Here is a 17,113-nt window from a genome sequence, read left to right as displayed (position 1 = left end):
CCCTGACAGTTTATTTAAGTAATCCCTACACCCAGCAGGGGCTTAAATTCACGACAGCAAGCTCAAGAGTTGATTGCTCTACAGCAAGACACCCCTCTTCCCAAATTCTTAGCCCTGTTTTTTTTTTTTCTTAAGCCTATTCATGATACATCATATAACTTCTCTTTGGTGCACATACTTTATCTAAAGCAGTTTCAATGATAAGGCCCCTGGGTGGCAAACTTGAACATCAGCTAGCAAATTAATTGCATATCTCTGTCAAATCTGTACTTGTTTGAGGCTACCTGATATAAAAACAGCGACAGAAATACAGGTGTACACTTCCCAGTGGTGTGTTTCTCACAGCCATGCCTTTAGGATCAAGGTCACACAGTGATGCACAAGTCGGCATCAAAGTTTGACACATGTAATAATAAGCTGAAAGTGTTAGTGAAATAGGAGTGGGCTTTGTTTCCAAAAGACTATTTTATTTTAAAACACACACAGAGTTGGACACAACTGCCTTTTTAACTGTCGTGGTGGAGAGGGTCACACTGATTGCTTGCACCTGTCACCTCTTCCTTTCCGCTGAGCCCATGGCTCTCACAGACCACGAGCAGATGGCTCTCTTCTTTCATGTCCCTGCTTGTTGGAGTAAGAGTCCTTCGATGATAGCAACTATGTGACCAAACTTCTCATAACTGTTTGGCAATATTAAAGTTTTGCGGTTGCTGGCTTTCCTACTGGTGTCTTACAACCTAAGAAAAAAAAAGACAGCCCATGAAATGACCTTGAATTTGCCTTTCCTCACAAAGCTGTTTTTGCTCTGTGTGGTTTCACAGGCTGAGAGGGCACCGACAGAGACACCTGCCCTTCTGCAGGGGAAGCAGCAGCAGCCCCCATCCCCTCCACCCCTCCAAGGGCCAGGAGTAGAGCCAGGGTCAGAACTCAGTCTGCTTTTGGTACTTCCAGTCTAGTATGTTCTGGTACATTCATACCCACATTACATTTGCCATTGATGATTAAGGAATCAATTCCATCACCCTCACAGAATGAGGGTTTGGGGGTTTGTTTCAGCTATATGCCCCTCTAACCAAACTCAAAATTGAACTTCAAGGGTACAAATTCCAAGATTTCAGACATAATACAAACAAGACTAGGATTTCAACCTTCATGTTTTCTTCAACAATAAACTAGTATTTCCACCTTCCCTGTTTGTCAACCATTCCTTTGCCCTTCTACACTTTTTCTTCAACCATTTCCTTTAGCCATATGGTTTCCCTTCATCCCACCAGACATCCACTTGAAGCTCTTCCATGAGGTTGGAGAAATGTACTGAATTAGGATTAGTTACAAACTTACTACTTATAAGAATATCCACTCAACGATGTAGTGCTTAGTCAATATAATCAGCAGATAAGTATTTTCTTTTTGAATACTAAGACCCTCCCCTTCTTAAACTACCTCATCATTCCTATGAGAAGTGTTTGCTACCTCTTCAGACCTTTTAGATCTCTTTCCTTATATCCACACTCTTGGGATATAAGACTCTCTCTTCAAGCCACAATGACCCTACCTTTCTGGGCTGGACTATTTGAGAAGCTGATGGCATCTGGAGAAGAGTAAGGGTTGGCTTATTCTCTCAAGAATGTGCTATCAGCCCCAATTCTGAGTTCAGAAAATCTGTACGCTAAACACTGACCCCAACCCTTTACCGGGGAAAGAAGGGATCTAAAAGTAGAGAGGGAAAGAATGAATCCAAGGACCCAGATGAGGAGTATTTTCTCCATGTTCACCAAGACTGGATGTGAAGGGTCCAGATCCTGGACCCTAATTAGTTAACCTAGAAGCTGATAATTGTTATATTGTAGAAGACTGACCAGGTTCTGCTTGCTGTGTGTTCTCTGCACTTTCTCCTCACTTTCCTTGGGAAAAACCTAGATGATATAAATAGTTCTGTTTATATTAAAACTCTATTGTTCATTTTGATAGCGTATTTGGTGCCACAGTTATACTTTCTTGTTTTGCTACATGGTAATAAATACAAACCCATCGTATTGTCACTAAATTGAACTTACCAAGCATCTCTTCTAATTTTGTCATGGCAGGTTCATTCACATTAAATACACTGTCACCATTTCTAGGGAAAAAAGCAAAAAGCTCTTTAAAGTCAGGTGGGGGGGGGAGGTGTTCATTATTTATACAGTGAGACTACTTTTCTTTTCAGGTTTGTTTAATTTTTTTTTTTTTTCCTGGTAATCTCTACACTCCATGCTGGGCTTGAACTCATGGCCCTAAGATTAAGAGTCTCAGGCTCCATTGACTGAGCCAACTACTTTTCAATAGTCTTCCTCAAGGCCAGTCTTTAAGTAGTTGACAAGCCTGTTGCTCCTGCTCCACTTGCTGGCTTCATGCTTCATCCTTCTGATGACAGGAGAGACATACTATGAGACTCTCCTCACGAAGCTTGGTCACTTTAAAATTCTTTCACCCAGAAGAGGAAACATCTAACTATCTGCATGTACACATGTGTGTATTTATCTATCATACATGTACGTCTGTGTGTATATATGTAAGTGTATAACAAGCACATGCACACACACACACTCTACTACACTCCCCCAAAACTTTTTTTGTTTTTTTCAAAACTTTTCTTATGATTAATCTATACATTTCAATATTAGGCCAAGGCCAAAATGCTGGCCTAAAACACTTTCTTTGCTTCAATACCATTTTTTTAAAGGTTTTATTTATTTATTAATGAGAGACAGAGAGAGAGGCAGAGAGGGAGAAGCAGGCTCCCCGCAGGGAGCCCGACGTGGGACTCAATCTAGGACCCAGGATCACGCCCTGAGCTGAAGGCAGATGCTCAACCACTGAGCCACCCAGGCGCCCCTCAATACCATTTTTATTCATAACTACATAAAATTTGCACAGTAAGTCATGCTGACAATAACTCCTCTGGAGATTAATGAGTGAAGCCCGATATCACGTTTAGAGGACGTGGTCTGTATATCCTGTGCTCAGCAGCCATTAGCTATCACCACCCTCCAGTGCCCTGCAGTCCTGCCCAATACTTACACTTTCTTCTTTTCTATCACACCTAGCCTCACAAAAGCTGCTAAGGCATTTTTCTGTACATCACAAGACAGTACGTCGTAACACTGTGAGGTGCCTACAACAGAGGAGAAAGCGTGAGTAGACCCTTTTTGTTCTCAACTACAAGAAGTCACCACCCACAGAGGTGTGGCTAACCTTGATCAAGAAGCTGATTAGTGAATTTTCGAACTCCAGCCAAGTACTGCTTCTCAGTGAAGTTGTCGTCTTCTTCATTCAAGAGGTATTTGCAAATTATCTGATTTTAACAGGGAAGGTGAGAGAAAGAGAGAAAGTACAATGCAAAAAGTACAATCCAAATACAATGCAACAGCCGCCAATGCGACATGGCACCCCCTTAATAGAAAGCAACACTATAGATAGAGCAGAATAAAGACTCTCCAAGGCTGGAGCACAGAAAAGCTACAGAATTCTTAGCAAGTCTCTCAGGAGCTTGTATCATTGCTTAGAAAATTAGAAAAAAAGAGCTTGAAATAGTATTGATTTCTTTTTTTTTTTTTTAGTATTGATATTTATTACAAGTCACTTTCTTACTTTAATGGGTTGCAAATTAAGTGAATTACTATCAGCAGGTCTTATTCTGTTTACGAAGAGAGAGGCCAGATTTTGTGTAACTGTTTTCCCTAAAAACATCTAACAGTTTGTTAGGTCCCAAAATGCTCAATGACTTTTACTGCAGAAAGGTGCTTACAAGTAGAAGTGGCATTTGTCAAATACCTATTCATGCTGGACTTTGCACAGGGGCTATGTCTTCAGTCAGAGCACTGCCCCACCAGGTCGTCGGTCCCAGGGGCCTCTGACCAGCACACGGAGCTCAGAGCCAGAGTCCTCTTCTGGCAAATATGTATGGCCTCTCTGAGGGGTTCCACTGCAAACTCCCCTCTCCCTTTGAATCTGCCCAGATCCTGCTGGCCATTTATCCAATCCCCTCTCTTTAACCACTCCTTAGAGCTCTGACAAACTGTTTCGGATACTTGCACTTGAACCTTTCTTCCCCTTCCAATATCTAGTGATATAAATAACTGACATTATGTATCATTCACATCTTGCATTTACTGAGTACCCACAAGGTATCAAACACCGTGCTACTTGCTATGGAAAAAGCTGTAAGACACAGTATGACAGGCTTGGAAATCAGTGTGGTTATGTCGCATTTTAGAGCTTTTACCCTCTGGGGTCTGGAAAAGGCCCCGTTAGAGGAGCCCTTGCTCCCCTAATGATTCACCTGAGAGGTGAATCTTTCATCCTATGGACAATCTCTCTAGTTCCATTATTCACCGTGGAAAGACTCTTGCCCTTTGGACCAGAAATAAGCACAGGGTGGGAGGTCTCAGTTAATAAGCACAGGGTATGGGAGAATGAAGGAGAATTTGCAAGAGAGTTACATACCTGATAACATTCCACAAAAGGTTTAAAGAGACCTATTAAAAATTCTAACACAGTATTTCCTTTCTCTGTAACTAGGATGTCCCTGGTCGTCACTTGTATTGTCTCATTTTTACAGAGCAGGTAACAGCCTTCTTCAAAGTCCTGGCAAGGGAGGGGAGAGGACAGGATGTATCCACTAATCCAGGTTAATGGGTACACTGCTGGTCTCAGTAAATGCAGCCATGTGCCCTCAGAATGAGAGAACATCAGCTAATTCCACAACCCTTCCAGAAGATTCTGGTTGTTAGCTGCCAGAGGAGCATGTGTTCAAATACTCAAAATGTTGAACCCCAAACACAGAAAACACACCAAAGATTTGTAAGTCTTAGGAATCACCAACCGGGTGATGGATTTTCTCACTTTGCACAGCCATGTTCCTTAAATTTAAATAGGAAGCACATATAGCAAGTACTAAACATATGTGGAACTATGCTATGCTCAAAAAATTGCTCATCTCACTCTTAGCTAAGTAAAACCTGTGCTCCCTGGCATAGTGCTCATAAACCCAACCACCTTCTGCTATCCTGTTAAACCCCCCACCCCAACAAACCCAGCAGTCTAGCCCACAAGCTACCTACACCATCAGGCAAGACCATGGCGTTCTAATATCAAAGCAAAAGGCCCAACACATTTCAACAAGTTGTTAACAGAAAATGTGTACTGGTTGGTAAATTTTTTTAAAAATTGATTTATTGATTTATTCATAGTGGCTGCGCTCAATGTTCAAAGAATGCCTCTCCTCTCACCAAATAATTACGTTATTTATTAAACTTGACTAAGAATCAAAATAGAGCTCACTGAACAGTGAGTGTCCAAGTGTCTCTATAATTCTGCCACATGTAGCCTTGGAGAAAGGGAAGTCACATGTGTGAATCCAAGCCTACTACCTCTAGAACTCACACTGAGAACATTACTTGTGCTCTTTGGCCATAAAGATTTACCTTTAGTGCGTTTCCTGGAAGGAAGATGAATTCATCTGAAAAAACATTGAGCAGGAAGCGAAAGCAACCGTAGACATCCTCTGGAAATAAATTAATTACGTCACATTACAACACTGGTTTTTAGACTTTCAGGAAATGTCAAGAAGTCCGTGATTCTCCAAAATGCACTATTCTCAAGGCAAATTATTCAATGCCAAGGATAAGAATTAAGGTCCCCCAGAGGAAGCTAAACCATTCCAAATTTTACCCACAGAGCAAACTACAGTTTAGTGGTATCAACGGATCTGAATGACAACCAGGCCTCTACCAGTCAATGTGGTGATGAGCAAGAGGCCACATTTCTTAGAAGCTAAGATGCTTCACTTTCCCTTCCCATGGCTCCCTAGAAGAGAAGGAAAGTAATGAATTACTTCTTTCTCTATTTCTACTTCCTGTTGTCTTTACGGTACCTGCAGCACTAGAATTCACCAGCACACAATAGAGAAAACAGTCTCATTCTCGCGACACATAGGGTTGCCTGGCCCATCAGAGGCTTCTCCACCTTCTCTGACACACGCTGTGAACTTTCTCATTAGAAGAATATATAGACACAGGTATGTGAAATGTTGCCTCCAATCTCTGGGTGGTCCCAACTCTGGAAGACTACACATGTAGCCTTTAGTTGTAAACAAACTCCAATGTAAGAAATCTTAGAACAAAGATAAGATTTGAGTTTTCTGTGTCTTGAATTAAATTGTCTGACTTCTCCAGGCCCATTTCCTCATTCACAAAATGAGGACATGGACACAGCACCTGAGGTTCCTTCCAGGGCTAAAAGTCTATGGCTGACTTCTCCTTAGAATTATATATGGAGCTTTGAAAAACAAAAACAAGAACATCAGTGTCTGGCCCACACCCCAGACCGACTGAATTAACATCTTTGGTGGTGGTGGTGGGGTAGCTCTCCCTCCAGTGGAGCCTGGGTAGAAAACCCCTGACCTTGACTACAGGTTCCTGTGAACAAAACTGGTTTTATTCATTGTTCTGCTCCTCACTGCCTCTAGAACTCTACTGTGTATCTAGTAGGCACTCCTACACTCCTGGATTGTTTACCCACCCTGCCTGCTTCTGCCAGATACCGGAACTGTTGGCAGCAGAGAAACGGCCCCAGACCAGGAGATGGAGAGCTGTGCTCTAGGCCCAGACCCTTCCCAAGGTAATTGTGTAACTTGCTAGGCCTCATTTTCCTTATTTATAAAAGGAACAATTTAGGTTGGGCAATTTCTTAGGTCCCTTTCCATTCCCAAATTTGAGGCAGACAGCCACGTATTTAGGGCATAAACTTAATTTTTCTGGGTGTACAAGCCCCATTCTTTGCTGCTGCCTGGGCTGCACACATGTGGCTGGGCATTATAAGGCTTCAAATGTTGCTGCCTATGCGGAACTCAATGGTCGGGTCTCTTCCAAAGTTCAAGACCATATTCCTGCAAGTTACCTTTCCGCAACCCAGGGGTCATCTGCAGTGCCACAGCTACTAAGGAAGGGCGGACAAAAATGTTGAGTAACTGGTTCCTATAGGCTGAGCACATGAGGAGAGTGATATGCTGGAAAATAAGTCCATCGACCACTTCTGAGTCTCCGGAGTCCATATTCAGAACCACCCGGTCTTTGACAAGGCTGGCGATGTTGGAATGCAAGAGAATGTTGGACTGGATAACTTCTTCAGCAGGTTCATTATCTACACAAAGAGACAATTCATTCAGGCCAATTGCACAAAAACAGGATGGGTCTCTGCTGGGAGTTTTAGGCCTACCATCCAACAAGGCTACTGACCTGACAGACTTACTTTCAAGTATCAGCTTCTAGTTTTGAGCTCTATCAGTTGAAGTAATGATACTCTATGGGAAATATATCTTTTTTCTTTTTTTTAAGTAATCTCAGTGCCCAATGTGGGGCTTGAACTCATGACCCTGAGATCAAGAGTCACATGCTCCTCCAACTGAGCCAGCCAGGTGCTTGTGTGAAGTTTATTTTTTTGTGTGTGTGTGAAGGTTATTTATAAAAGTACTATAAGCTCTCTCTCTAAAGACATTTAATGTACTTTCTTTTCTACCCCAAATTTGTTAGCCATTCTGACAATTCCCACGCTGAAAACCAACACTTCCCTCAGGAGCCAAGGATATTCAAAGTATTGTAATAGCAAGTTACAAGACAAGAAAAATCATGTATATGTGAATTTAACAATACTAAGACAAAAAGGTTCATGAATAAAACATGCTACACACACACACACACACACACACAATTTGCTTTGCAAATTTGCTGGTGAAACAAAGGACAACCCAGAGGCACTCCCATAGCACCAGGCCTCCCTGAGTACAGAGGGATGCTGAGGTAATTTTCTAGTTTTCCCACATCAGAGAAAACTAAACAATTGGGCTCATAACAGGTCCTGGTAACTCACCACACTGGCACTGCACAAGCCAGAAGACAGCCAAGGAGTGAGAATTACAGAAGCATGATGAAGAGATGGCGTTATTTAACATTCTTAGCAAGGGAAATCATTTTACTGTTACCCTGCGCCAAAGGACTAGCTGACAGGGTGTGTGACCAGGTGCACCACTCCAGCTGGGCAACAAAGTCTGCTAATGCTTCATGGAGGGGATGATTGAGGGGTGTGGTATTCCTTCTGGACTCAATCACATCACTCTCCACTCACACGCCTTGTCTCAGCTTGCTCAAGGTCATGATATAACATATGATACTGTTATATATGTAACAGAATATGCTATGGTATAATGATAGATGGATCACAAAGAGCTCTAGCTATGAAAACAGGAGTATGGAATAAGTCAAAAAGAAAAAAGGAACTGCATCAGGAAGTATACTGAAGCACTCTCCATGATTCTGTTACTTAGATACCAACAGACTTTCACTCCATGATAACTGGAGTTATTTTAGTTGCTGAATAGAGGCTCTTATCTGTCGACTGGCCACTGATTTATCCCACCTTGAAAAAGCAAGATGCTTGGAAAGACAGGTGCCTCTATTTTCACATGCTTCCAGGCCAAATTGAGTTAGTACTTTACCTATTCTTTTAGGATTTTCTACCTGAATCAAATTCAACATGTCTTCTGCCTCCCACAAGACTGTGAAAATACCAGGACACATGCCTGATTCATCTTTATTTCCCTATTGGTGACTACCATCCAATTTGATGGCCACTTCTGCTAGCAGTTCCGCCTAAACATCTTGTAGCTCCTCCCCAGCTCTGCCATGGCCTTGGATCAGGCTCCTGCCTTTCTGAGGCCGAGCAGCCTCCTGGCCTGTCCCCCTGCCTCCAGTCCCCCTCCCAGTAGCCCATCTTTAAAGCTGACACAGGCTGTTTTCTACAGTTGTGTTCAGTCATGCTTCCCTGCTTAAAATTCGCCCCTAGAACCTGATCCTATGTTAGCAATCCTTCATCCACTCATTCTCCTGAACGGCTCCTACTTTTCCATCAATGTGGAACTTAACATCAAAAGTCAGTTCTATGGGGCACCTGGGTGGCTCAGTCAGTTAAGCGTCTGCCTTTGGCTCAGGTCATGATCCCAGGGTCCCAAGATCAAGCCCTGCATCAGGAGCCCTGCTCAGCGAGGAGCCTGCTTCTCCCTCTCCCTTTGCTGTTCTCCCTGCTTGTGCTCTATGTCAAATAAATATATAACTTTTTTTTAAAAAAATCATTTCTATGAGAGCTTCCCTGAGTGTGGGCCCTTCCCTACACAGAGCTCTCAGCAACCCTCTGTGATCTGTCCATAGCTCTTTGTGTTTACTTCACTGGGCCCTTGTCACAAGATCACCCACCCCTGCCTTCCAAAAGCCAGGAGAACCCAGCACGGGTGGCATCTTGTTCATCCTTGTATCGCTGGCAGTTCCCAGCACCAACCAGACTCAAGAGGTTTAATGAGTGAACAGCAGGTAGCTGACTATAAATGGATTTCATTTCCAACTGTGGCTTAAAAAGAGGTGAGTGTACTATACTCATTGTGGTGAGCACTGAGTAATGTATAGAACTGTCTAATCAACATTGCACGCCGGAAACAAATATAACATGGTATGCCAACTGTATTTCGATAAAAAAAAAATTTTGGAAAAACGAAAATAAAAAGAAATGGGTATGGAAGGAATAATACACAGAGGACAAGATGATTCATTTACCCTCCACTCTGCTGGGTACCAAGGAGACAGTGTTCTAATTCTCGAGACACTCAAGTCTCACAGGAAGAAGTGACGTATAAACAATTATTCTCAAGTAATCACCATGCTGCAAAGTCCCAGAGTGATAAAAGTTTTCTTTCTCTCTAAGCAAAGCTTTTTGTTCAGTGTCTTATGTAGGGTTTTTCATGCTTAGGCTGTAATCCTTCCAGATTAAGAAATAAAAAGCAAGTACTCTTATCACATAGGTCCCACATACATACCAGGCCAAGTGAGAAACCCCCCGAAGGTCTGGGTTAGGCCTTTTAGCCATAAAGTCTTCTCCACCAGAGCGTCGAAGTCCATGGATGGCCGGTTCTGAAGCAGAACAGCAACCATTAGGGGCCAGGGACTCAGAACCAGGTTTTGAATTTGCTGAAGCTGCATTTTATAGGCAACTTCAGTGACAAAGGCATGCATGTCCTCTGACTGTTTCTGAGGAATATACCTACAAGGAAGAATAGAGAAGAACAAATCACGGCTCTGCTACCCTACGCTAATCTGAATGGGGGGGTGGAAGAAGATAGACCCTTGAGAAGGCTGCACATACTTTCTGCCAACCGAATTCTCTCAGGTCACAAAGCCAGAATATAACTTTACGGTAGTGTAAACTGTCCATTTGTCTACAGGACACTCTCAAGACGTGATAAAATACACTCAAGGGGGACAGAGTCCTATTCTTCCTGGTTCAAGTTAAAAAAAAAAAAAAAAAAAACCCTGCTGCTGCTGCTTTATAAATAGAATCTATCATTTCCTCTGTGAAACTGAGGCCTCCTCCAATAGACTGAGCTACTCTGTCCTCTTGGAATCCACTGTGCTTCAAATATGTCTCCCATACCATGCTTACCAGGTTACATGGTAACTGCTCATGTCCACACTAGACAGGCTATACAGTTTGCCTGGCTACTATGCTGCCCTCCTGAGAAGCTCAAGGTCACCTGCCAAGAACTGCCATGAACCTCCCCTAACAGATTCTTCATGCATGGACCAGACTTGGAATCAAATGATATCAGGAGCCTACAAGGAGCTGGATGAAGCAGGAATATGCACAGGACCTAGAGCGGCCACACAGTAAGGTGGCTTAATGTGAAAGCTATGGCCAATGAGGACACTCTGTCCTAGATAACTGGCCTTGATCTTGAGAGTGAAAGCCGGTGGCAGCAAAAAGCTAACACCTGCTTGATAGCTAATGAAGCAGCTAGGGAGGCACGTTAGTGGCTGTGGGACTGCTGGCACTATAAATTATGATGATGTAGTCACACAAAGCCTGGCTGAGTAGATGGCTTCGGTTGCCCTCACTTCCCCAGGTATATTTCTCCAAATTTAGAAAACCCAAATGTGTATCTGTACCTGCATCCCAAAAGAACCTAATGCATTTCTGTGCCCATAAAACTATAATCTTCTTGGGGCACCTGGGTGGCTCAGTCGGTTAAGTGCCTGACTTTTGGGTTCAGCTCAGATCATGATCTCAGGGTCACGGGATCCAGCCCCACGTCGGGCTCTGCACTCAACAGGGAGTCTGCTTGTTCCTTTCACTCTCTAAAATAAATAAAACCTTAAAAAACAAAACTATACCATTCTTGAGGATAGGGACTCACTCCCGTTCATATTATATAATCCCTTCTAGTATCAAAATACTACTTACCACATACTTTGGCTGACCTACCAATAGTGCTCAACAACTGCCCCCCACACAGTACGGGACAGTACTGCATATACTGTAGTATAGTATAGTATAGTATAGGTAGTAGGGTACTGGTTCCCCTGAGGAGAAAGAGCAGCAGTCTGACTGTGAATGTGACATATATATCTCCTGCAGCTGTTTTCTTTGGCAAACATAACTCTTTTTTAAAAAAAATGTTTAAGTAATTTCCACATCCAATGTGGGGTTCAAACTTATAACCCTGAGATCAAGAGTCATATGCTTCACTGACTGAGCCAGCCAAGCACCCTGTAAACCTAATTCTTTAACTGAAGCTTTCTGCTTCCCTGATATGTGATCTCCGATAACGAAGTCTCAGTCCTAGAAGTGGTCAACTCAAGAATCACAGCCACACTTTCAGATTTTCATCCTTATTTCTATGTCAGTTATGAAAACACAGGTCTTGCACCTTGGAACCAAGTTATATGGGTTCCGACTCATCCTCCCAGCTGCCAGAGATCGAAGTGACACCGGGTCTCCAAAGTACACGTGGATATTTCCAAAATTTTCAGAGAGAATCTTCCTGGCTTTCAACAATCCCTAGTAGTATCACAACAGAGGAAATGAAACAAAGAGTAAATTCAGAAAGGAGTTGGTGTATAAATCAGCATTTTCTCTAAATTCAAAGAATATCAAGTTTGATTATCTTTTACGTACGGCTGTAGATTCTTTTGGCTTAGGAACCCCTAGAAGTTCATACACATAAAGAGTTTCTTCCAATATCTTATCGTAACTGATGCTAATTGGAACAAGGTATGTATCAAAAACTTCTCTTTTAAAAAATGGTTCCATCACGATATTCAGAAGACCTGTCAACAGGGAAAAATGGTTTTCCCTATGTATTGAAATGTGGAGCAAACAAGGATACATAAACAGGAAGATACCAAAGTGTACATTACATACTAAGCCCATAAATATAAACAGTTACAACTTAAAGAAACAGTTACATTTAAAAAGAAACAAATCTCTTGAAAAAAAAAAGGAAAGAAAAAAAAAAAAAAAAGGAAAGTGTCAAGCTGTATTTAGCAGCTATGAGGACAACTACACATTTTGGGTTTGTATTCTTTCAATCTCTAAAGGACCTACCAAATTTCGGAGTCAATGTCTTGGAAGAGCGACTTCTTGTCCCTTCGAGGAAAAATTCAACAGGAGCATAACCATTCTTTAAAGAGAAAACACAGACAAACAAAACAAAACACAAAACCCATTGCCTACTCTCAAAGTGACAAATGCTTCTTTTGATTCCTTTCCCCAAGTTGCCCCCGCGCTCCTAGCCTTCTGAGCAAACACTGCACGTGGGGCACTCAGGTACGAGGGCTGCACGCAGACCGAGGAGGTCATACACATTCCTTCAGGGGAATAAGCAGCTAAGTGGTCCATTTGGGAGTGAAGAATTTAAGATCCTATGGCAAGCTCAAGCTCCAGTGAAAAGGAAACACAGCCTGAAAAGTCCTTGGAAACTATCTGCATTTACCCGCAACATGGTTTTCACGTATTCAGAGAACACAGCCCAGTAGAGTTTGTTGCCACCAAAGGTACGCCGCATGAAAAAGGCACCCGACATCCGCAGCAGCTCACCGACCATCTTCATTCCCAAAAAGTCTAAATGATAAAAGAAGGAGTTCATCTTGAGTTGCTGATCTTGAAACTTTCTATAAATATCTATAAACTCACATTCTTTTAAGAAAGATTTCATGTATGGAAAACAGCTCTATGATATTAATAATCACACTTCAAAAGCTGAAAATCCATATGAAGAGACATCTAATATTTATGGGAGGGAAGGGAATGTACGGGTGCGTGTGGAAGCTACCTCATGCGCCCCCACACACCTCCGTGTTTACAACTAGACAAGCCAGAGATGGGGGACACAGCAGACAAGGTTACAGTAATGTCATCATGCTGAGTTCTTCGGCTAGTGCTGCTGCTGATCTTGACAAAAGACTGGCATGTGTGTTCCTTGCTGGACAGCTGACCAGACCAGCTCTTACCTTTCTTTCTTACCCATGAGATAAAAATAGCCTTCTTTTAGTGGCACAGATTAAACAAAGCAAGTCTGGGATGCTTTATTTTACCATCAATTTTAAAAACCTCCTTTTTTCCATTTTCCTTAATTTTCAAAGAACCTCCTCACATGTCTGTACAGATGAAAATGATTTTAAAGTACTTAAGTCGCTGGCAGTTTTTACCTTATTGTTTACTGCATTTATTAACCAAAGCGTATGCCTGAATCCCAACTTTCCTGGCTACCTTGAAAGGGAGATGATAAACAATGATTTGTGTTAGCAATCCTGCCTTTAGGAATCAGTCCTACAGAAATAAAAGCACCAATTTAAGAATATATTGTAAAATTGTATCCATAAAACTACCAAATTACGGTATATCTATATTGCTGAATACTATATAATAACGTTAGGAAGCTGGGCCTTGATCTTACACTGTATACAAAATTACTCAAAATGGATCAAAGACCTAAATGTAAGCTCTAAAAATATAAAATTCTTAATAGAGAACGTAAGAGGTAAAGCGATGATTTCTTGGACAGGACACCAAAAGCACAGAGAACAGAAGAAACTGACAAGAGAAATCAGGCTTTTCATTGTGATGAAAAGTTTCTGTGCATCAAAGGATCCACTGATAGAGTGCAAAGTCAACTATGGGAGAAATCTTATGGGAGAAGGGGAAAAAATATTTGCAGATCATGAATCTGACAACGGGGTGTTATCTAGAATATATAAAGAACTCCTACAACTCAAGAACAAATAACCCAATTCAAAAATGAGCAGAGGACTTGAATAGGTACTTCTCTAAAGAATACATGGATATGGCCAACAAGTATATGAAAAGATGATCAGCTTCACTAGTCATCAGGGAAATGCAAATCAAAATCACACAGAGATACTACTTACTACCCATTAGGATGGCTATTATAAAAAAACAACAACAATAAACAAACCAAAAACCACAAAAAAAAAAAATAAGTGTTGGATGCAGAGAAACTGAACCCTTGCATACTACACTGGTGGGAATGTAAAATGGTGCACTCACTGTGGAAGACAATATGATGTTCCTCAAAAAATTAAAAATAAAATTACCATATAACCCAGCCATTCTACTTATGGTATATACCTAGAAGAATTTAAAGCAGAGACTCAAACGGATGTTTGTACACCTCTGTTCATAGCAGTATTATTCATAATGGTCAAAAGGTAGAAGCAACCAAATGTCCACTGACAGATACATGATAAACAAAATGTGGTCTATACACCTAGTCGAATATGATTCAGCCTTTAGGAAGAAAATTCTGAAATATGGTGCAACATATGACCTGGGGCTGGGGGAGAGTTGAATGAGGAGTTAGTGTTGAATGGGGATAGAATTTCAGTTTTGCATGATGAAAAGTAGGTGGGGTTCTGGGGATGGAAAGTGGTGAGGGCTGCAGAACAATGTGAATGTACTTAATACCACTAAACTATATGCTTAAACATGGCTAAGATGGCAAGTTTTAGGTTTTGTATATTTTACTGTAATTTTAAAATATTTTTAAAAAAGTTAGATCTATTTATTGACCTTAGAGGTAACCACTGATACATTATCAAATAAAAAAAGGCATGGAAGGTCATACATATTGGTGGTATTTCATTTTTCAAACCTAAACCAAAAACCCTACGTGCATACATACTTGTTTAGGTCTATGTAGTGAAGCACAGCACAGAAAGACCTAATCCAGACTCTTGAACACTGGGGTTGGATGAAAGAAAGGAGAGGGTATTTTCATCCTCATCTTCAAATACTTCAGTAACTGTTAAAATTATGTCAGTGAATATTTTCATTTTTATAATTAAAACAAAAGAGGAGAAAAACAATACGTACCCATTCCTGCTGCTATGACTGGTACAGGTAAATCATAGTTGTATAAAAGAAAAGACAACATCAGAAAGTCAATGTAACTTCGATGACTGGGCAGCAGAACAACTGGATGTTCCTGGATAGCTCGTTGTAGCTTTAAAATAAATGTTACATTTTGAGTAATTTCAGTTTTCATATCATTAAAATCACATGTCACATCAGAAAACGGAAGAATGTACATATGTACAGAAGGAATACTGAAGATGTTTTTCTGCCTCCCCTACTACATACAGAAAACTTATTTCAGAGTTCTAATTAAATAACCTCACATAATGCAAGAACATTAAAAATATAAATTTTATAGATTACTATAATAGTGATGATCACTAAGTATTATTTGGGTACCATATAATTTTTAAAAGATGTATTTATTTAGAGAGAGAGCAAGTAGAGGAGGAGAGGAAGAATCTTAAGCAGATTCTGTGCTGAGCACAGAGTGGGGCTCAATCTCATGACCCTGACATAACAACCTGAGCCGAAAATAAGAGTCAGACGTTTAACTGTGCCACCCAGGCATCCCTAGTTAAGCATTTTACATACTAAGTATTTTACATGCATTGTTTAATACCACAATTTGTAAATAAGGCCTAAGCATTAGGTTCCTGATTTGTGACATGGTCACACATCTGATCCATGGCCAAGCTAGGAATGGACCTGAAGTGTGCCTGATTTTAAAAGTTAGCTGTCGTCACTCGCTGAGCTAGACTGGTTGTGTGTATAAGAGAAAACAAAGTGTCTCTTAGGTATATTAATAAAAACAAACCTGAAACAGTAAAACAAATGAGAGGTATGGTGTTTCTCTAGCCATACACTGGACTCACCGCCAGGAAGAATGGGTGCCCCACAGTTGGAAGGAATTTGAGCTTCCAGATATATTTTGTAGGCTGTCAGCCTCAAAAATACTCACCAGGATTAATGGGCTGTTTTTGTCTTTTTTTTTTTTTTTTAAGATTTATTTATTCATGAGAGACACGGGGGGAGAGGGGGGGCAAAGACAGAGGCAGAGGGAGAAGCAGGCTCCATGCAGAGAGCCCGATGTGGGACTCGATCCCAGGATTCCAGGATCATACCCTGAGCCAAAGGCAGATGCTTAACTGCTGAGCCACCCAGGCATCTGTTGTTGTTGTTGTTGTTGTTGTTTTTCCAATCTAACTATAATTCACCAAGGCAAGGTAATCTGAGATCAGTTAAGGAGACATGGTCGGTCAACATTCTCTGGATGGCTATACCAAAAATTCTCTGACAGAGATATAGAGAGTGAGTGAGCAATCTAGAGAATAGTTACTGCAGGAAAAAGGAAGAACACTTGAAAGTCAAATAAATGACTGAATAAAACCAAACATTAAAAGACATGGAGAGGAAGGCCAATGAAGATAAGAGCTCCTTAGTATGAGGAAAAACAATATTAAGAAACATAAATGAGGGCAGCCCTGGTGGCGCAGTGGTTTGGCGCCGCCTGCAGCCTGGGGTGTGATCCTGGAGACCTGGGATCGAGTCCCATGTCGGGCTCCCTGCGTGGAGCCTGCTTCTCCCTCTGCCTGTGCCTCTGCCCCTCTCTCTCTCTCTGTGTCTATGAATAAGTAAATAAAATCTTTTTAAAAAAAGAAAAAGAAACATAAATGAAGGGCACCTAGGTGGCTCAGTCTTTAAGCAGCTGACTCTTGATTTCAGCTCAGGTCATGATCTCAAGGTCATGAGATAGAGCTGAGTATGGAGTCTGATTAAGATTCTCCCTCTCTTTCCCTCTCCCGCTGGCCTTTATCCCCACCCTACCCCATGTGCTCTCACTCTCAAAAAAATTTTTAAAAATGAATAAAAATAGGAA

At 41.4% G+C, this 17,113-nt stretch overlaps 1 protein-coding gene across 3 annotated transcripts in view; it reads right to left on the bottom strand.

Moving 5' to 3' along the window:
- Positions 1–446: 446 nt before the first annotated feature.
- GNPAT (glyceronephosphate O-acyltransferase) overlaps positions 447–17,113 on the bottom strand; it is a 34,026-nt gene continuing 17,359 nt past the window's right edge. For all 3 annotated transcript variants that reach the window (XM_041749231.1, XM_041749230.1, XM_041749232.1), the window contains 13 exons: positions 15,253–15,382; positions 12,854–12,981; positions 12,466–12,541; positions 12,037–12,188; positions 11,789–11,919; positions 9,902–10,125; positions 6,940–7,182; positions 5,466–5,545; positions 4,486–4,626; positions 3,235–3,334; positions 3,061–3,154; positions 2,058–2,119; positions 447–737 (listed from right to left, as the gene is read on the bottom strand). In XM_041749231.1, the coding sequence (XP_041605165.1) occupies positions 694–737; positions 2,058–2,119; positions 3,061–3,154; positions 3,235–3,334; positions 4,486–4,626; positions 5,466–5,545; positions 6,940–7,182; positions 9,902–10,125; positions 11,789–11,919; positions 12,037–12,188; positions 12,466–12,541; positions 12,854–12,981; positions 15,253–15,382 (1,605 nt within the window). In that variant the 3' untranslated portion in view covers positions 447–693. The remainder of the gene's footprint in view (positions 738–2,057; positions 2,120–3,060; positions 3,155–3,234; positions 3,335–4,485; positions 4,627–5,465; positions 5,546–6,939; positions 7,183–9,901; positions 10,126–11,788; positions 11,920–12,036; positions 12,189–12,465; positions 12,542–12,853; positions 12,982–15,252; positions 15,383–17,113) is intronic.

This window comes from Vulpes lagopus, chromosome 3 (assembly GCF_018345385.1).
Source record: "Vulpes lagopus strain Blue_001 chromosome 3, ASM1834538v1, whole genome shotgun sequence".
Classification (NCBI taxonomy): domain Eukaryota; kingdom Metazoa; phylum Chordata; class Mammalia; order Carnivora; family Canidae; genus Vulpes; species Vulpes lagopus.
Note: the sequence above shows the minus strand (reverse complement) of the source record. Positions and strands in the feature narration are given on the sequence as shown.